This window comes from Aedes albopictus, chromosome 2 (assembly GCF_035046485.1).
Source record: "Aedes albopictus strain Foshan chromosome 2, AalbF5, whole genome shotgun sequence".
NCBI lineage: Eukaryota > Metazoa > Arthropoda > Insecta > Diptera > Culicidae > Aedes > Aedes albopictus.
The window spans coordinates 339,428,367-339,449,789 of record NC_085137.1 but is presented as its reverse complement, the minus strand read 5'-3'; the positions used below and the strand labels follow the sequence as shown (position 1 = coordinate 339,449,789).

At 38.6% G+C, this 21,423-nt stretch overlaps 1 protein-coding gene across 4 annotated transcripts in view; it reads right to left on the bottom strand.

Moving 5' to 3' along the window:
- The window catches only part of LOC109431629 (upstream-binding protein 1), a 113,979-nt gene that overhangs the window by 2,195 nt on the left and 90,361 nt on the right, over positions 1 to 21,423 (bottom strand). For 2 of the 4 annotated variants that reach the window (XM_029874525.2, XM_029874528.2), the window contains exons 5-12: positions 7,323 to 7,392; positions 6,033 to 6,505; positions 5,044 to 5,104; positions 4,706 to 4,973; positions 4,348 to 4,638; positions 4,078 to 4,250; positions 3,437 to 3,814; positions 49 to 123 (exon numbers count right to left, since the gene is read on the bottom strand). In XM_029874525.2, the coding sequence (XP_029730385.2) occupies positions 49 to 123; positions 3,437 to 3,814; positions 4,078 to 4,250; positions 4,348 to 4,638; positions 4,706 to 4,973; positions 5,044 to 5,104; positions 6,033 to 6,505; positions 7,323 to 7,392 (1,789 nt within the window). Of the gene's footprint in view, positions 1 to 48; positions 124 to 3,436; positions 3,815 to 4,077; positions 4,251 to 4,347; positions 4,639 to 4,705; positions 4,974 to 5,043; positions 5,105 to 6,032; positions 6,506 to 7,322; positions 7,393 to 7,458; positions 8,120 to 21,423 lie in introns of those variants that run through there. The other 2 variants (XM_029874530.2, XM_029874529.2) reach the window with 2 other exon arrangements.

Genomic DNA, 21,423 nt, shown 5'->3' with positions numbered 1-21,423 from the left:
CAATATGGTTAGGTAAGTTGGTGGAGGATACCATATAAATCGGCTTACTTTGAATGAAGTATGTTGAACATACGGATGCCATCAGCTAATCCACAGATTTTGCATAAGTCATCTTTGGACATTCTAAAAACAAAAACAAAACATTTGTATTGAACAACGAAATGCAAGACATAATAGTAAAGTTTCTGAAACATTTAGATATGTGCCGGGGTCGCTGATTTCGAATATGTTGTCCAAATTCTTACAAGTTATGTACTTTTTGAGTTATTTTAAGATTAAAATCCTCCAAACCGCGAATAACGCCTAAAGGTAGACAATGGCTTAAGGATTTGATAGCCTACTTTTAATAAATCGTATATTTTACTGAAAAAGAGCATTTTTATAAAAGTTTCGTTTACTAAATCCAACTCTAGGATATCAGATTGAAGTAATACAGTGATTTTGAACCTCATATTGTACCTAGTATTCATGCCATGCATAAATGTTTAACCATGTATCTCATTGCGCTACGAATCACAGTTATGGAAAAATCGATTTATTTCAATGTTTATGAAATTAAATTTTCAAGAATTACATGCCATTTAATAGCTAAATAATATCAGATTACGATATACCCTTCGATAACAGAAACTGATTCAATGTAAAATGCTTGTTTGAACATTTCATCAGGTCGGTCAAGCCGATCAATGTTACCCCGCTGATCAATGATACCCCGTTTTACGGTAATTGAAAGATGGAACGAGTGTTTCCTAGAACATCTAAACTGCGTGCAGAAAGTACGGACGGATGACTAAAGCAGTGAGAAAACTTTTTAAATTTTAAGGAAAATGCGACAGATTTATTGATCCTTTGCTTAATTCTTTCAAGAACTGTTGTACTCTGTGACGAAGAATAGGCAAAGGTTTTCTCAAAATTTGACCAGGATTCTTTCAGATATTTCTCTAGGTATTCCTACAAGAAATCTTGTAAGTTTTCTCAAAAGACATTCCGAGAAAAACTCTGAAAAAAATCGCACAAATTCTGGTAGAAATTCCGAGTAGAGCTCTGGGAATAACCCAGAGAAAATCTGTAAGAAAATTATCTCAGGTGGATCACTGCAAGAAATTAGATAATCTACTACAAGAAAAAGCAATGAAAAACATCCGAAAATAAAATCATGAGACGAACTCCATGAGAAATACCAGCAGTAGCTCCTGCAGAAATCCCAGAAGATTCTTCAAAAAATCTTGGGAAGATGTCCAGGATAAATTCTTAAAAAAAACTCTAAGAGACATTCCAGGATTACCACCGGAAGGAATCTTCTGAAGCCACGGAAGAAACTCCGAGAAATATCAAAAGAAATCCCGTGAGAACCTTTGGGAAATGGTCAGGGTTCTGCTAAACCGAACCAAAGACCATTTTTTGAAAAAATGAGTTTTATTAACCATTGTATGAAGAATAAGATAATCTTCTTTCCGTATAAAAATCCAGTAATTCTGACAGTTCTTCGTTGAGTAAATTCAAAATTTCTGTTTGGCAGAACATACAAAAAATAAAATTGCATCCAACCAGAGTGAACTGTAAACCATTCCATAGAATCAGCGAAATATTTTAGTTTTGGTCTAGATGATGAACATTTCAATTTCTCCTCATCGCCGTCAGATTTCTAACTTCTAACCACTCATAGTAACAATCTGTGACAGAATTGAATACGTAATTAGAAATATGGATGTTGGAGGATCCACTTTTGTTTCGATGGCGCTGATCGCCATTTTTCCAAATCACATTCAGCCAGACCGAACCAAATCCACTGCATTTTAGAATCAATTTATTCTCAACAATACAAAAATCAATTGGTTTTAAATTCCTGCATTGGGTGGGCTTCCGCTGTTCATATTTCAAACTATTTTTAAACCTGTAAAGGATTGTGAGTGATATCGATTTTAACTTAATAGACGATAAAAAATCGAGATTTTTTTTTACAATCCGACTGGTTTTCACTGAAACGAAGAAACACAGTCAGCAAAACTGAACTATAAACCATATTCCAATGTTTTTGTTCAGCCAGAGTGAACTAAGTGCAAAGTGCTGAGAAATTAAATGTAATTTTATCAATGATTTCAAATAATTTACATCTATACTTCATCTCTGATGGTCAATGAAGGCTTGTAAGTTACATGTGTGTGGAAAAGTTTCAAATAATCTTAGCTGTTGTTTATTTGTTACTGTTTGAACTTTAGGCTTAATTATCTCGGAATAAAGTTTTTGGCGCTTAGTTTGGTTTAGCAGAACCCCGGCCAAATATACCAGCTGAACCTTCTGTCTGAGGAGAAACTCTAGAAGAAATCTATCTGAAATTGTTTAATTAAATCACAGGAGAAACTTCGGAAGAAATCCTGAATTCCTGCAGAAAACACCTTAAAACCCTTGGAGGAGCTTTAGTAAAAATCCCAGGAAGAACTCTTTCCAGAGGAATCCCAAGAGAAATTCTAACAGAAATTACGCGACAAAATCTGCGGTTTATCCTGAGACAGTGGCGTCGCGTAACCTCACTTTTTACCTGTGCACCGACCCCAAAACTTGCAATTGCAGGGGATTTATGATGAAAATCGAACTAGAAATGAATGAAAGCATCTATTCTCGTCATTTTCTAATTATTACAAGCAAATTTGTTAAAAAAAATATACTCGGTGCACAGGTAAAAAGTGAGGTTTCGCGACGCCACTGTCCTGAGAGAAACTTTTGTGGAGATCTCGGAAGAAATCCTGGTAGAAACCCACTGGAAATCTGGGAGCAATACTGGGAAAACCTCTAGAGAAATTCTGTATAATATCCCTCTAAAAATTCCAGAATCGTCGATCGGAATTCTGGAATCCTGAAAAATTCTCAGGGAAGAATCCTAGAAGGAAATGTTCGAATCTCCGGAAGGAATTCAAAAAGAAATACCAAGACAAATGGCGTGAAAAAAATGTAGATGGAATCTTGTGAAAACCCAGGGAGGAATTTCAAGAGTTTTATTACCTAACAAATTTCAGAAAGAAACCCTTACGGGATTTCTGGAAAAATCGTTGTAGCACTACATAATCATTTTTTTATCCATATCCACTATGTAGTAAACTCTGTGGACTCTATTTATGAGTAGATAATTAATAAAATTCGCTACTTTTTTCATAAAACCCAATGTTTTATTTTTTTTTGTCGGTGCAAAATTTCCCTGAGTATTGCAGATTTTTCCCCTTTTAATAAAATTCACTGAGGATTTCCGGTTTTCCAAGTATTGGTGAAATGATTTAGGAAAGATTGGAAATTTTAACTACCGCCAAAATGTTACAAAAGAACGGTGTGACGATGTACATTATTATGATGAAATTTCATACTGTACATTAAAATGCTTCTGTGGCCCTACCATGGCAAATAAATGTATAGCAAACCCTATTGCAGCTCCAAAATTACCTACCTCAACAGATCGGAACCTGCAAATTGCGAAAAGGTTTTCGCATACGCGCCTAACCGATGATAGCTCAGCCACTGAGCCAACGCTGCCGGATTGGAGTCCTTCGAGATGTTTGGCACATAGTCATCCAAATCGACGCTGGCCTGCGGTGGAGAAAGAACGTTCTGGTCCATCAGTTTGCACAGCCCGTTGGTCGAAGACACGTTGCCGATTGCTATCGGGTTGCTACTAACGGCAGCTGCCACCGCTGCGGCCATTACTGCTTGCTTGTTGGCCGAGTTGACCGGTCCGCTGCAGAAGGTGGACATGATGTTTTCGAACTTGTTGATGTGCACTGGCGAACTCGGTGCTCCCAGAAGTGGCGATATATTGCGTTTGATGCTGGAAAAAGTAATGTTTGGGTTGAATTGAACGCGTTGGTAGCACATGTAGCACAGATATACTTGAATTTGAATCTGAGAAAAGGAATAATAAGGACTACACCGCACTGCAAGATTGTATCGTAGATATGTATTACAAGACATACCTATAAAATTGAGAGCGTGGCCATAAAAAATGGTCGCATTTGCTTGGTGATCACTATTTAAAATTGTTTCCATCCCAGATCCAGAAGTTCGATAATATGTATATTTTCTAATACTTACTGCTCTGGACTAAATCCGCCAACCAGCGGAGTTATCATCGATTCCGTTGTGATATCGGTCAAAATCGTACACTCACAACTGCGTTGATATTTATCTTGTTCTGCTACTGGCCGCTTAAGGATCTTTTCACGATCCTGCTTGTGCTTTCGATCAGCTCCTTTCAATTTGAAAACCTTAGAAAGAGAATCACACCGTGGTGTAAGCAACAAAGAATTTGAGGCTCTTCAACCAAAGGCCGAGAGCATCCCCCATCAAAGAAATAGAATTAACCTTAATTTGGCAAGCTGCCGCATGCAGTGGTCGCACGGTATTGTCCATTCCATTCGAACCGTTCCCGCCGCCGTCGTTCAACGAGCTATCCAAAAAGGTTTCCACCTGTATGCGAAATGGAACGCCCTTCTCACCGCCATGCTTTTTCGGTGTGAATTCGGTCGAAATACAGTTCACCTTGATGTACACACCGACCTCTTTCATGGCGTCCCAGTAAACTTCAATCGTGTTCAGAAGACTGCTCGTATTCGGTTGCACCTGAATCAATCCATACGAAAGGGGAATATCAACCTGGAAAAGACGAAAAGTTCGGTCAAACTCAGCAGAATCAAGGAAACCCGGCCGAAGCCAAACTCACATCTAAAATTCTTTCCCCGGGTCGGGAAGCTTGCCACAGTTGCATCTGTTCGCGTTCCATGTACTGAAGGCGTCGCTCGTGGAAGCATATCTTGATGACACTTTTCAGTATCTTCCCCCGGAAGGGCGACAGATCGCCCAGCTTTTTCAACTTAATCTCATAGCTTTGACCCTGATTAAGATAGGTGAGAGATTCTTCATTGTTCTTGGTGGCAATGGAAGTGGCCGCAGCCAATACGTACTGGAACCTGCCGAACGAATTGAATGTACTGTTGAGGCTTGGTTTTGATTTGGTGCATTGGATTGCAAACGCGTGAGTAAAATTTATTGGATATTTACCTATTGTCATCGTGGAATGACTCTGATCGTTGTAGATTCTCGTTGGATTGAGCGAGATTTCCTAGAAAGAATGAAAATGCTTTACGATTGCATAATGGATGCAATGAAAAATTGGGACTTTGTATGATTTTGATTACCACCGAAAAACTTATCGATATCAACCAAAGCTAATGAGGTTAAACAGAGAATCAGCTAAAGACCGGAACGTGTTCAACCCTCTACTTCCCACGACTTTGAACAATTATTTCTATGCTAAGAAAGCGTTTCCAAGAAGTGGTTGAACAAAAGTTCTTGAAAATTGGCCAAATTTTCCGAAATCAACGAAAAAGTTTTTATTTGAAAATCAATAGTTTTTTTTATTGTTTATCAATAGTTCCACAGGAGCGGACCTGGTGTGATGGTTAGAACACTTGACTATCACGCCGAGGACTTGGGGTCGAATCCCACTTCCGACAAACTCACAAAATGTGCATTCTTCCTTCGGAAGGGAAGTTAAGCGTGGGTCCCAAGATGAACTAGCCTAGGGCTAAAATCTTATTAATACAGATAAAATAACATAGTTCCACTATTGAAACAATTAGATGGCAGTTGGGTTCAACTAATGAGATTACAATTATATTCAAAAAAAAAAACGAATCATGTTCTTCTAATTCCGTTTGTCTCAAGTTCGGCGAAAATCGATGGTGCAACCATGGGAAGTAGAGGGTTAATTCTGCCGTTTGATTTGTATAGGTCTTTCCTGTGATTCCTATACTGATACGACCTATTCAAATCGAACGCCAGAATTAGTAATAAACACGTGATCACATTATAGGCAATATCTTTAATGTTCATATTCTGCAGTAACAGTTTTTAGATATCGTTTTCTGATCTTCCGTTTCTTATATCAATCCAACCAATATCACGTTCTGATTATTAGGACATCATCTTTACCCGGAATTCAAGAGACATACGTTCAATGTCATAGAAAAAAATAAATGTTTCCTCACCTGTACTATCGTATCGACTGCCATGCATAAAATTCTGCAAGCCGCTCATATTGCCCATGCTTCCCGACCCATTACCGCTCATTCCCGGCACGAGTGCCTGCTCATTACCAATCGATGCTGACTGCCCTCCATTGTTGCTAGTATTATTATTATTATTGGCGTTGTTACTGTTGTTGTTCAAACTTTGCTGTTGATCACCTTGAGTGTGATGCTGTTGTGGTTGTTGTTGCTGTGGCGGTTGTAATTGCTGTGATTGAAGCTGTTCGGAGTTCTGCAAAGTATGTTGATGATGAGTCTGATGATGAGAGGGATGCTGAGAATGTTGCTGCTGTTGGGGGTGTTGTTGTTGTTGTTGCTGTTGTTGTGAGCTTGGGCCTTGAATGGTTTTTGTACTTTTAATTACTTCATGGCCTAGCTTTTGTGGTGGAGAAGGTAATTCTTGCTTGAATACGGGGAAGTTCAGCAATGAGTCACTGGAATAAATATTTGCATTAATATAATTGGACGTATCCTACATTGGCTTACTTAAGGTGAATATATGACGAAGCCACAACTCGAATTTTCAAGAGCACAAATCTGAAGAACCGAATGTCGGTTTGCGCTGAAAAGTTGATCGATTGGTTACCCCCTGGTGGTCAGTTTAAACCGACATTCGGTTCTTCAGATTTGTGCTTTCGAAAATTCGAGGTGTGGCTTCGTTATATATTCACCTTAAAAGATCTTAGCCTCAATATTGTATACCGTTAGCGCATCTTATTTCAGTATTTTTTCTGCGTTACCTTATTCCGTTCACACCACTTCAAACAAATGGCGCGAAGTGAATACCGTGTTACTATAATTGCTAGATTGCAGTGCATTTATTTTCTGGGGTTAACTTGCTTTATCGAACAAAAATGCTTATTTCTTAGATTAAAACCATCTACAAATAAAATTGACAAATCTTCCTGAAGAGTTTGTCAGAAACTTAATTTCAATGAAGAAAATGTTACACCGACAAATAAACTGTAACTGATAGCATACAATGACATTTATTCGAGTGCTAAGGGGCCGTTCATAAACCACGTAGACGTTAAGATGGAAGGGGAGTTACTAGCAAAAGTCTACGCTCCATACAAATTTTCAAATGTTTTCATGGACAAATGACGAGGGAGGAGGGGGGCTCTAAGATGGCCAGATTGCTTTACGTGATTCTTGAACCCCTAAGTACCGTTGACTTAAAATAAGGAATAAGTTAGCGTTTATAGAGTACACATATATCGTAACTAGATCTAAGGAATAGGTAATACTAACCTAATATATCCATTGTTCGAAAGGTCATTACTCAAATCTAGATCTAATTCTTCTGGCCAGCGCATTGAACCTGTAAGATAACAAACAAAAAAATACTCATATAAAAACATATAAAGCTCTTTGGCATTACATTTACTCAATTCATTATTGTTGTTTGCACTGGCATTGAAGCACTTCAATCTTTTGCGCAAAAAATCCTTATCCATAGCGGTTTCCTCATTCCCATACGCCTCGCACATTTCTGCAACCGGTTTAGTAAAATTTATTCCAAACCGGCGCGGGGGTCCAAGCATTGACAATTCAGCTGTTGTATAGCCCAGGTCAATTCACGTGGACATTGTTGTCAAGCCTGTCGAGCTGGCGCTCCATCAGTAAAACCGAATCGACTTAATTTTGCGTTCGAAACGTAAACAATCTGCCTAGCCAGCGCATTGAGCTGATGGTGACGGAATCACTTAAACAAACAGGTTCTATACGATCCGAACAACATGTGATAGCAGCAGGGATGCAAGCTCACGCTGCAGTGCAACGCGCCGCTATTATTTTCCGTTCCGTTCAAGAGTTTTAAATTGTGGCGCGAGCGCGTAAACTACGTTACCATTACACAGTAAGACTACACGTGGCTCTACCATCGACCGCGGAGGTTCACTAAATGAATTGAAGCGCTATTGTATGTAGCTCGCTCTCCATCCGACACTTCGGAATCATCTTTACCCCGTTGGCAATTATTAAACAAACAAACACCCAACTGACGGTGCGGCTTAACAGTCGTGAATCCTCGAGAAGCGAACAACAAGCGAACCGACGGACATCCCGTATCATCAGACCTAGACCCACCATCATTCCTGTTGTGATCCCCACATCAGCCATAGCGAGTTCCATGTCCCATGCGAGCAAAAGAGTGAACACACTCTAGCCCAGGAGAGCGCAATATGTTTGTGTAGACGGTTATCACGAAAAATTTACACGTTATCAACGTAATTATTAAATAAATCAAAAACACTTTGTCCAACCACCACCATCGCCATTGTCGATAACAGAGAGGAGCAGCGGTTCTCAAAGAACTTTGATTTGGCAGGTTCCAGAAACCGTATAAGTATAAATCAACGACTTTTAGGAAAATCGTATGCCAAGAACCGTATTATAACGTCATTGTCATAGACCGCTGAAAGTTGCCTCCTTTCCCACCGATACCAGGCTTCACTAAGCACTGACTCCAAGACTCAACGGCGCTCTGATATGCAGAGTGAACTCGATGATCTAGCCGAACTCTCCTCGGTCAAATCGTTAGATGTAAACACGGTCAACCCTTCAGCTTTACAGTAGCTGGGCTAGCAGTGGAGAATGTTGAAAGCTTCCAATATCTTGGTAGCCAAATGGCGGCAGGTTCACGGATCAAGAAGGCGTGTGCTTCTTATGCGAGTTTCAGAAATGTATGGAAAAATAATTAAAATAGTCGACGCATCAAAATCCGAATTTCAGACTCAAATGTGCTGCTGTACAAGTGAAACTTGGTATGTATCAATGGAGAACACCCAACGGCTGCAAGTCCTTCATCAATAGATGTCTGCGGTATATAATTCGAGCATGGTGGCCTCACAGTCGGCTCTACAATGTGACACTCCATTGGTGGGCGGGAACAACATCTGCAAGCAGGCGTTAGATTGGAGCCCAGCAGGATATCGCTGCAGAAGCAGGCCCAGAGACTAATGACGGTGCAACCTCAACAAAGAAATAAAGGAAGTCTACAGAAGTTTGACCTGGCCACAGTGACAGATCGAAGCGATGACTGGTAATCGCCCAGGATGGGGATCTTTCAATTCGGCCCTATACTTCACCATGGGTACTCAGAACTGAACGAAAGTAAGTAAATTCTGATTCTAAAACAATATTAACGCAATCTTCCAACGGTCAATAGATGTCCTTGCAGCAGCTGGAGATGGGGAGGAATGATTTATTGGATGCCCACTGAAGAGAGCAACAAAGATTTATACCTCCCTAGGGATCCCTTATAGACATCACAGGAAGTTGGCTACTTTTGTCGTAGGGTAGAGACCGCAGCATACGCTTGGTCAACGCTTAGGCACCGAAGTTCAAGATGATGTAATGCTTATTATGCGGGAACGAACTCACAAGACCATACGATCATTGCGAAACTTGCTTCGTAAATTGCTGCTAGTTATTGTAGTAGATTGGTATCGTAAGAGTGTATATTGGTCAAGATCTTTGGTGCGAACGTTTAGAAGTAATGATACCGTCTACCAGAGTTTCGACAACACACGTGAGCTGGGAACAGCTTTTATCATGGTGGGCGGCATGCAGAAGTGCATGATCGGCTGGTGACCGATCGGCGAAAGAATGTGCAATGCACATTGTGCATGTTGCACTCCGGAAGCACTAATGATGATAAAGACGCATTTTACGCGTAGCTCGAATGCGAATACGACCGCTGCCCAAACCAAGACGTCAACATCACCATGAGATACCTAAACGCTCAGATAGGCCAGGAGGAAGAATTCAGACCGACGATTGAAAAGTTCAGCGCCCACCAGCTGACGAACGAAAACGGCCAACGACTCATTGATTTCGCGGCCTCCAAAAATATGCCCATACGTAGCTTTTCCCAACACAACCTCCCTTTATCGTTACACCTGAAGATCACCACAGCAGACGGAATCGCAAATCGACCACGTTCTGATTGACGGATGGCACTTCTCCGACATTATCGACGTCAGAGCCTATCGTAGCGCAGACATCGACAAACTACACCCAAAACTTTCCATCATCAACAATGTACGGTACATGATACGGTACCGGCGATCGCCACGGTATATCCTAGAGCGACTGAAGCAACCAGATGTCGCCTCAGCATACGCACAGAATCTCAAATCAGTGTTGTAAGACGTGGGCGAGCTCGATGTGGCCCGTCTAGCGGACTGCTGGAGAACAGCAAAAGCAGTCATTAACGATGCAGCCGAGAGCACCATCGGGTACGTGGAAAGAAGTCGACGAATGGTTCGATATGGAGTGCAGAGTGATTTTGGAGAAGAAGAACACAGCATGGGCGGTAGTGTTGCAGCAAGAAACTCGGCAGAACGTGAAACGTTACAAACAGAAGCGGAGCCCAATAGCTACCAGCGTAGGGGAAGGAAGGGTTAATCTGCCCCATTCAGAAGAAAGGCGACCATTTAGAATGTGAGAACGATGTCGGAGCGATCACCATTTTGAATGCTACAAATAGTTAAAGACCGCCCCAGAAAGTATGGACGCACAGAGAAAATACTGCAATTTAAAAGTTATTGATGACTAGTTCTTTTTGAAGGCTGCATCCTGTTGACCAACCTATTGTCTCTGCATTTGTGCAGCGGTTTGTACGATTTGAACAGTTTGTTTCAAAATACTTGAACTTTCAGCGGAACATCGTCAAAAAATTGTGCACAAATGATGTACAGATCTTAAAATACCACTTGGGAAATAGGCAAAGTATGGAGGGAGTAAGTGAGAAAACCATGTAAGCAGCAAACATGGTGGGAAGAACACGTTTAAGCATAAGAAAAAAAAAAATTTTTTTTTTTCATAGTGATTACGGCGGTAGCACACTGTGCTTATGTTCTAACACCGCACCCTTTCCCTACGTTTGCTTCTATGAGCCTCTATTTTTGTTTCAACACACAGAAGTACGTAGGCATATCGTGGCCCAAGTCGACACTGTTTTGGCCTGCGTTGAACAAAAATAGTTATAATAAAAGTTTCCCTTTTTTCTTTTTGTCAATTGGTTTTTTTTAGTATGGTCCATGTATTTAGTTAGGTTCTTGTCAATTTGTCAGCTATTCGAAGTAGATTCCCAAGGTAATAGTCAATTAAGTCATTCTGATCTGTTCTATCATACCAGTTTTAGTCATTGCGTTATTGAAGTATAGTTTTATTGGAAATATGCTGAATGTCGTTATTAAAAAGAGACGTATGGAACTGTGTCCTGGTAGTTGTTGCGACATGCACATACGTCATGTCTTAATAATGCCTAGGAGATTAACGAAAACACGTGTGTTCGGTCAGATGTCCATTGCGTAGAAAGTCAAGGAAAATAGGTTTCTTTATTGTCAGTTGTTATGTAAGCCTCGCTTGAAGCACTTCCCGTGAGAACCCTGTCATCTGTACACCAACTAATCCGTATCTTCGTACTCAGCTAAATACCGTACTGTCAACCGTCGAAAAGCCTACGGGTAAATATTAAAAAAAATGAATAATAATGCTGTCTAGCGCATTGTTTTCTATTGGCCACTATTTTAGTCTAGTCCCAACTGCAAGCTATTTTCCAATCTTAGCATCAATTGTCTTCTAGATACTTCTAGATAGATTCATCGAATCAGTCGAACCCGTATGTTAAAATATAGTCGATTCTTTGTCAAATTGTTTTCTTGATTTCTACTTCTCTGTGTTCATCTCTTGTGTCCTTAAATTGTCATCGGTGAAAAACCCACAGAAACATGTAACTGAACTCCTGATATTTTTCTGTTGGTGTCATAACACTATCTAAGAGAAGAACAAAAATACGCAAAGTTGGTCAGTTGATTGTAATAAAACAAAAATTGCTTGTCAACTATTATGTATTCATCTCCCTACAAATACTATGAAAAATATTCAAATTCGTTCTATCCTAGCGGTCCTACCTCGATAAACCATGTCATTTTCTCATGCGTGGCCTAGAAATGTCAACCTAGTCATACAAAAGTAACGTTGTTCAGTTAATAAAAAGCAGTCAGCTTTTGTCCAAAATGTCACGTCGAACGCATTGATGTCAACAATGCGTTTAAATGTTCGCATGTTAGCTTCGAATCTATCAGCACAATTAAGTGCTGCAAATCTCCTTCCCACTATCAATTCGTCTGTTGATTTTAATTGCATTATTTAAAGAAAATATGACCAACTAACATGGTCTCTCTCTCTCTTCTTGGCGTAACGTCCTCATTGGGACAAAGCCTGCTTCTCAGCTTAGTGTTCTATGAGCACTTCCACAGTTATTAACTGAGAGCTTCCTCTGCCAATGACCATTTTGCATGTGTATATCGTGTGGCAGGCACGAAGATACTCTATGTCCAAGGAAGTCAAGGAAATTTCCTTTACGAAAAGATCCTGGACCGACCGGGAATCGAACCCGTCACCCTCAGCATGGTCATGCTAAATACCCGTGCGTTTACCGCCTCGGCTATATGGGCCCTAACATGGTAAAAAATCGAAAAAGCGACTATGACATTAATGAATTACTAATCAAAATCAACCGAGAAACGTGGGAAATAGAGCCCAAACAACATTTTAAAGTCAGCTGGCTGTTAAAGGTTCTAAAACCTGTCACAAATCCTATAATACTTTTATTAGGATTTGTAACGATCATCAAAACCTTCTCAAATCCAACCGACTTGAAACTGTTGTTTGGGAATAGACTCTACTGAGCCCTGGCGGTTCCTCCGTGTTTATCGAGCATATCTGATGCATATGATCAGCCATACTCCATCTGCAGCAGCCGGTTCGTGATGAACCGTTGGAGGCGCATTAAAGTGTTAAAAAGGTGATATGTTTCACTAAAGAACACTACATTACAATAATCAAAATGAAACTCCTTCACTTTAATACCGTCAACCCCTGCGAACTTGGCCAGGGAAAGCATAAGCATAAGCATAAGCAAAAAATTGGGTCAAAAATAAAGGTTATGCTAACCCTAGTTTTGATAGACGTATAATGAAGGCATTTGAGTACAAGAAAAAATCGTCTTTCCTTTAGTAATCCTCCTTTAGTAAGCAGAAACAACCAAAACGAAGCCCGAAACAAGAACCATCGATTAGGCCCAGACATCTGAAGACTAGATGCGTCCATACTTTCTGGGGCATTCTTTATATCAGATCATCTTCCATCGTCTTTCACCTAAAACGAATGAGTTCGAGGGAAGTTATCGAGCCGGCATAATCGACGGCCGGTCCATAACGAACCAGATCTTAACCGTACGGTAAATCCTCCACAAAAGCCGAAAATACCAGGTCCTATTGCACCACCTGTTCATCGCTCCAAAGCGGCATACGACAGTATCGACCGCTCAGAGCTATGGAAAATCATAGACGACGGTTTTTTTGGGAAGCTGACCGAATCTCGCCGGGAACTGTGACAAGGTCAGAATGTTATACATATCGCGGAGAAGGATAAAGGATGAAGTATTCAGAAGGTGGCCGAAGCCGGAAGGATACGGTGGGCAAGGCATATTACAAGAATGCCGGACAATAACCCTGCAAAGTTGGTATTCGCTACACAGAGTTTCTTCGCACCTTCAGACTGACGAAAAATCTCTCAATTAGATAAAATCAAATCAGAGAAACTAGAAGAAACTCTATGGATTGCAAGATGCAATACATTCACAAGAATAAATGAGAACCACTGCCAGGTCAGCTCATTCACCAGGTTGTTTTTCCCTATTTCTGTCGATGTATTTGATTGTATAGCAACAAGTAGGTAGGTGCGTTTCATCATTCACTCACAACTATAAATCAGAATGACGACGGCACACAAACAACAAACATAGAAGCGGGAAGAAGCGATAGTGCTGGGATCCCAAACATGCATTTCTTCATCACTGCATTATCCCGGCCAGTATCAACGACCAACGTCATTGAAAGAGCTGATTTGAAGGCTATGTTCCTAATGCTCGACCAAAGTTGAATGGCAGTTGATAGCCGTTTATGATTATTGAGTTTGTTACGTTTATTGTCAGTGGAACTTAGCAAAACCAAATATTTCGATCTTGCGTGTGACGATTTAACCAAATATTATTCGGAATTACAAACTGATATATTAAATTTAATTTGAACTAGACTAGTTGCAATGGAAGTATAACCACGAATTAAGAAATGAACTGTCAAAATGATGATAAGGCTCTAAATAGAAATTGATGTGTTTTTAGAAAAAAAAAAAAAGAAAAAGTTTGACAAAAATCTTTGCTTTGTAAAGCATAAAAATGTAAGCAAAAGTCCACGAGAGAGAAAAAGGTGGTGTCTGAAAATCCTCAAAATTTCAACAAACACTTCGTATCTTTCTGATGACACGACAACCCCCACTAACAGCCAAATATAAACGCAAAAGAAATAAAAAAAAGAAACGAAACAAATTGGGCTTCAACAGCAACAATCGAAGGTGCATGTTTGGGGATTCCCAATATCTACAGAAAAACAAAAACTTGTTTTGCAGACTTTATTTTCACGTGAGGATAATTGAAGAAAAAAATCAGTCATCACGTGAGAAATCGCGGTTCAAAAAATACCAGGATGGTGTGGACGTCGAGGGTATTATAAAAACCCGCCAGGAGGCAATTTTTTGCACGATTACTAATTATTCAGCAAAAAAATACACGATCGTTCGATGAGTACAAAGAAATATGATATGGGTTTACACACGCAAAAAGTTGTGCCAATAAGGACTGTAAGGAATATTATACCGAGTCTGCAGAAGATAAGTTGATGTAGAATTTTGGATTGATCATTAATAACGTCATAATAAGTGTACCATACCATGATCGAGAGTTTTCAATCTCCTGTGGCGTTGTGGCAGTTCATCATCGTTAGTTAGATCATCAATCATTAATAATTCAAAATCCACCAATCTTGTACTTACTGCACCGTCATTCCATATCTGTCTTACAATTGAATCATATGAATTTTGGCGTGACTATATTTTAAAATGGGATATTTCCTATAACAAAAAAATATTAACTAAAATGGTTGAAAGACAACTGAGGAATAACGATGGGTGTCAACTAGTGTTTTACAGGAGACTGAGCTGTAAATGAACATGTTTTGACCCCACACTTCATAGTCTGTGGCTATGGTCATCGAGCTATACATGAGCTATACAGCTCATATCCGAATGTGGCGATAGGACCAGTATCGGATGCACCAGACATCGGAACCACACAGTAAAAATTTCATGAGAAATGATTTACTGCCCGTAAATGCTATTCCAGTATCACCAGATCTACCACACCTAAACAAGGAATCAATAAGATAGCTATTTGGGACGTACAGTCGGCCGCCTTTATTTTTGCAAAAAAAAAAAACTGAAAACGTTAAAAGTACAATGTTGCAAATTGATCATTTTAGTTATAATCAATCAGGTCAAAATTTTAAGACCGTATTCTAAGGCTAAGCAGTCCCTGGACCTAAAGTTCTCACAAAAAAAAACATAAAATTTTTACTTGAGTATTAAAATACACAAACAAATTCCTTATAATGTGAAGAAAAATCATTTTACTAAAATTGATGAATTGCAATTATCCTTTATGTTTTTAAGCTATCGACGAAAAACTACCGAAAACTGTGCATTTTGACCATTCTTTGAAGTTCCTAAGGAAACCTACCCTATTTGACCTGATTAAGAAAAAAAATATTGTGACTTCAGAGAAGAACTGAGAAAAGTGGGAATCATTTGATCTTGTCTACAGGATTTCAAATTTTGGCATAGTTACCCGGGCAGACGAGAATATCTAAATCAAATCTCAAATCGAACAATTTTTGCTGTCATAGCTCGCTGCGATTTTGATGTGTTATTTAAAAAAAATAAAGAATAACGCACCAATAACTCAGAATGATATGATATCAGTTTTTGTTCTTGTCGAAATATCTGAAAATTTCTACATATTAACAAATTTAGCTCTTCTGCACGAAATGGAACACATACACCCATATGGCTCAATGTTAGTGAAATGTCATGTGTCCCTTTTTGAGCTGGGGAAACGAAAAACCTCATGCTCTTGTTGCCCAACAGTGAGCCGCAGTTGAGTGGTAAGCATCGCCGTCTGTGAGTCCTAAGGTCGTAGATTCGATGCTGGATGTTGGCATTTTTTTTTTTTCAAGAAAAAGGTCGACAAATCTTGCCTGCTATTGTTATGATCTTGTAATATCTTATGGAGCTATTATTGAGCACTTCTCCATACTAGATTTTGTTATTATTTCTGATGTTTTACCTCTTATCTCAATCAAACCGATATCAGTTTTTGTTCTTCAGTATTTCAAATATTAAAAAATGAATGTGTTATTCGTTAGATTTTCTCACCTACTCGGGTGTTTTCAAATTTGAACATATCCATTCTAAAACAGGAGAAGCCTAACGAAAACGCATTTTCAGTGTGTGAGTGGTGAGTGTTGATGTTGATAATATTCTATTTTTAGGCGAGAATGGCGCCTGCTACGTCAGATTGCAGGTAAATGTGGATAATGGAAGTGATAATTACTGTGGCCTGTTGACGGCAGATTGTGAGTTTACTCCAGTCCTGCAAAATATCAGTCTCAGTGCCTGTTTTTCAGCCGAAAATGAATGCCTGCGGCGGTCGTTTTCAGTTCCTCGATGTGAGAACTGACAGAGTCCGAGAGCTCCATTCGTGAGCGACCCAACAAGATCAATTCCCAATCATCCACACACTACTCATGCTGAAAGGCCATTCGTCTCAAGCGGTGGCTTGTGAGAGTGAGTGCCCTATACGTTAGCACGGGTGAAAACACTCAACTACAGAAAATTGAATGGAAATTTAGCCCTGTCAGCTCTCGCTTTCAGCACGCTGCGTGCGAGTGTGAGTACCTATTTCATTTCGCTCCCGTGTTGTTGATCGGATAGCAACTTTGACAGGAAAACCGAAACGGAGAAAATGAAAAAAGCAAAATATCGCTATCATAAAGGCCTGTCGAAAAATTGCAACACTGGTTTACTCCACCTGAGCTTCTATCATGCGATTGCTGGAGTGTTGTTGAGAAGTGATATTTTTATTTGTTTTTGGAAAGAGTTCACACATTGATGCGTGGATGGCAGTCGTAAATTGATTACTCTCATGATGATGCCACACAGTTCGCTTATTTGCATAGCTTGTAGGCGGTATATGATAGATGGGCACAATGCTGTGAAAGTTGAGACTTTTTTCAGCCTGTTTTTGGTTCTAGTCATGACTACAAACATTTGAATATACATCAGTTGTAAATGTATGTAGACAAGAGTGAGAAAGTAAATAAACCTCTACAAAGTATAAGGGAAGAGACGGGCCAGACATTGAATCTATAACGTTCTGCACACGGATCAAAAACGGTAGCCACTAGAACACCATAAGCCGTCTTTTTAGGTGGCGCGGATGGGATTTGAAACCATGACCATACCCATGTATAGCAAACGTGTGATCCCCAGGCATTGAAATATTTATTATAGTTGAGTAAACAAGATAACTGGATGGAGATCAACAATCATATAAGGAGTGGCAATCTCCAATAAAGCCAGAGAATGAAAGTATCGATCATGATCACGATCGTTGAATTCTTTCTAACGCGCATTCGGCAAAAAAAAGGGCAATAAATAGGACACAATCGGTGAAGTACTAGAATTGGCGTAGATCAATTCTCCGTTTCTGCAATGTAATAGGGTAAATGTACCAATAGTGGTGCTATTAGTAGCTGCTTGCACTAAAATAATTGAAAAAAAAAATGATAAAACCACAACATAAAAAGTCTTAAAATGTTAATCGGTAGTTTTTCACTTAAATTTGCTAGGAAAAATGTAAAAACCATTGTTTATTTAAGTTTTTTCTAATAAATCACTTGCACCAACTATAGGTACACTGTTCCTATTATGGTGATAAAATTTATGGTTCCTATAGTGGCGCATCCCATTGAATTCTTTTGGGACCCACCACTATAGGTGCAAAGGAGCAAAAAAATAAGGAAAATAATTGTTCAAAATAGGTTTTTCGACTAATCCTGAACACAAAACTGAATTAATGTCATTAATTAGGTATGATGCATCTTTTAAAAATGTCATTTGCGTGCTTTTTGGTCGAAATAGTGCTAAATTGGTACTACCTCCACTAAGGGAACAATTTCTGGTCATAACTCAAAAACGGAAAAAAATGCATTCCAAAAATTGCAGCGTTTAAGCTTATAAAATAACCTTCTCAAAAATATCTTTTGAAATTTTTTCACGAGTTCGGGCATAGTTTTTCCGACTTTTCTTTACGAATTTTCTCATCGGTGGAGAATTTTGTGAAAAACTTTTTCCGATTCATTTTTTTTTTTATTTCTGAGAAAATTTGCTTTCATTTTCTTAAAAAAAATGTTTCTACGATGCTTCGTTCTTGAGTTGATTTTTCAAAGTAAGTAGTGTCAGGGGAAAACAAAAAATTTCCACCTGAGTTTTCCGGGAAATAGGCGACCCTGTTTGTTTTTCATTTTTGTGTACATACATCCATGAGCCCTGCATGTTAAAAAAGTTTCATGAAAATCTGAGACCCTTCGGCCCAAACCAGTAGGGTAATAAAAAAAACTCCCCAATCCTTAAATTCTTCAGTTTTTCAGTATAGTGAAAATGAAAAAAAGGACAAAAGTAACGACCAATAAACATTTCTAACAGTAAAGGGATTCAGGGTTGTTACGATAATTTTTCTCCAACAAAAAATACTATATCTTCTATTTTTTCTCTATACATCTAAGCTTCACAGACGTACAGATTACATGAAAAAAGTGTTGAAACATATCGGTAGATTATTCTCAGAACTAGAAGATTTTTGTTCAGGTAGCCATGAACGGACTTTGAAAACTTATATTTTTTGTAGGAAAATTTCAAAAATAGTTTCACAAACTCTCAGTGCTCAAATTGCTTCGATAATGTAGGTCACAGAATAGCCTTTCAATGAAGAATAAAACATTTTCAAAAACTATGCAAACATACCGAAAAATTAGGGTGACCCATCTTGCCCCGTCTACACAATACACGTAGTTATGTGGAATGTATAGCAAAAGAAGTATAACGAAAAAATATTTTATTTTTTTCTGTGCAAGGAACGTAAAGAATTTTTAAAACAATATATCACTTTTTTGTGTATCCACTTCGTTCATCTGGGAAAATTATTGAAAGATTCAAAAAATATATAGTACGGTTGAAAACGGTACTGACCCATCTTGCCCCCTGACCCATCTTGCCCCCACATACCATAATTGAATTGAGGTAAATCGGTATAGAAATTCGGCGTTCCTGAAAAAAAAACATCCAGAAACAGTCAGGGAAAGTTTCAGGAGAAACATGCCTTCAGGATGTTTCAGGCGAAAAATCCAGAAAGATGTCTCTACTCTGCTACAGAAAAACAAACAATTTTGCAGGGATTTATATGTATTTTTATAAACTTCCTCTAAGATGAAAAACAACTGATTTTCCCGGGGAATTGTCTGGAAATTATCTAGGGATTCGCGCCAAATCCGCCAAATTTGCGAAATCCGGGCAGTTGCTCGAAAAAAAACGATTTTTGTCTTAAATTGCCGATAAGTTCTTTTTAAGAGCAATGCTATCCTGTTTTTAATTCTGTTTCACTGTGTGTTCTTAGGATCAACAGGTTAAGGTCAAATAAAATATATGGGCAAGAGAAGATCCGATTATGATTAAAGATTTGGCGCTTCTACGGCATTCAGTTTAGATCAATTTAATTTCTTCATTCAAGTATTCAAACGTTTTTATTTGATGCTTAGAAAACCGTTTGTGAATATTTCATGAGTTTGTCAAGCATCTCGTCAAAAATATACCAAAGAATCTGCTAATATCCACCGAAGATTTTAAAGCGATCCGTATCGATATGATACATCCTAGTACTGTATATTGTTACTTATTATGTCAAACGTAATTACTAACCCACAAATGAGCTAGTGACGAACTATTCGTCAAACAGAATAGATTCGTGACTCGAACTATTATCAAAGGTTGATAACTCGAATAACCTTTAGGCCCTCGCTCCAAATGCGAGAAACAAAATTTCGACATTACAGTGACCCCACACCGATGAATCACCTTAAATTTTGTACACTATTTATGAATCACCGTGTTGATCAAATGGAGTGATCCATAAACTGTGGTCATTTTTGCCGATTCATAAATTGTGGGGTCACTGTACAACAGATTGGGCTTTGCACGTTTTTGTATGTCTCTAGCGTACTCTACCAATCACGGTTTCCTCATTATGTCTTAACACTTAAACTACTGAGGGGGTAAAAATTCCCGCGAACTACCAAGGGTCCAAAAAAAGTCGGAAGTCCAACTTTGACAAGGCATTTCTCGGCCGTTTTCCAGCCGATTTCAAAACTTTTTTTTTGCGATGGAACCGGACAGGTTTCAAGATCATCGTCCATTTAGAAAAATATAAAATAGATGCGTCTACCCAAAGTTATTAAGCAAAAGGCACTTCCTAGTTTTTTTGAGATCACATTTTTTGCGCACATTGATCAATAAAACAAAATTTAAAGCGATGACATATGGTTTTTTCGACTCTAAATCATACGTACAGCTGGAGTGAACATGTTTATGCAAAATTAGTGATTTTTCAGTACACTGATATTTTACCTTACTCAAAAAACTGCTAAAATACCCTATTTTTCACATAAAGCAAGCAATAAATCAAAATTCAAAGCGATGACATATAGTTTTTTTGGTCTTAAATTGTTCGTAGGATTGTACTCGACATTTTTGATGAACAATGAAAATGTTCTAATAACACTCTTATTTTGTTTTACCCGGAAAACTGCGAAAACTCCATACTTTTTACACAAAGTAGTCAACAAAACTAAATTTGAAACGATAATATGTAGTTGTTTAGCCTTGAAATGTTCGTAGCAGTTTGGGGGACATACTCGAAGAATAATAGTGATGTTTTCATTACACTCTAATTTTGATTGACTCAAAAATCAACGAAAGTACCACATTTTTCACGCAAAGTTATTTACAAAAATAATGGCTTACAATGCAAAGTAGTTGTCTGCCTTTAAATTATTCATGAAAGCGTACTGAATGTTCTTGATGAGTAATAGTGACGTTTTCATGACACACTTAATTTGTTTTACTCGAAAATCTACAAATATACTATTTTTTTTACAAAACAGTCAATAAAACAAAATTTAAAGCCATAACATGTAGTTTTATGGCCTTAAATTTTCCGTTACAATGTACTGGACCTGTTTTTGATAAAATGTTGATGTTTACATTACACTAATATTTTGTTTTATAAAAAGTTGTACGAAAATACCAAAAAAAACGAATAAGCCAAAATTTA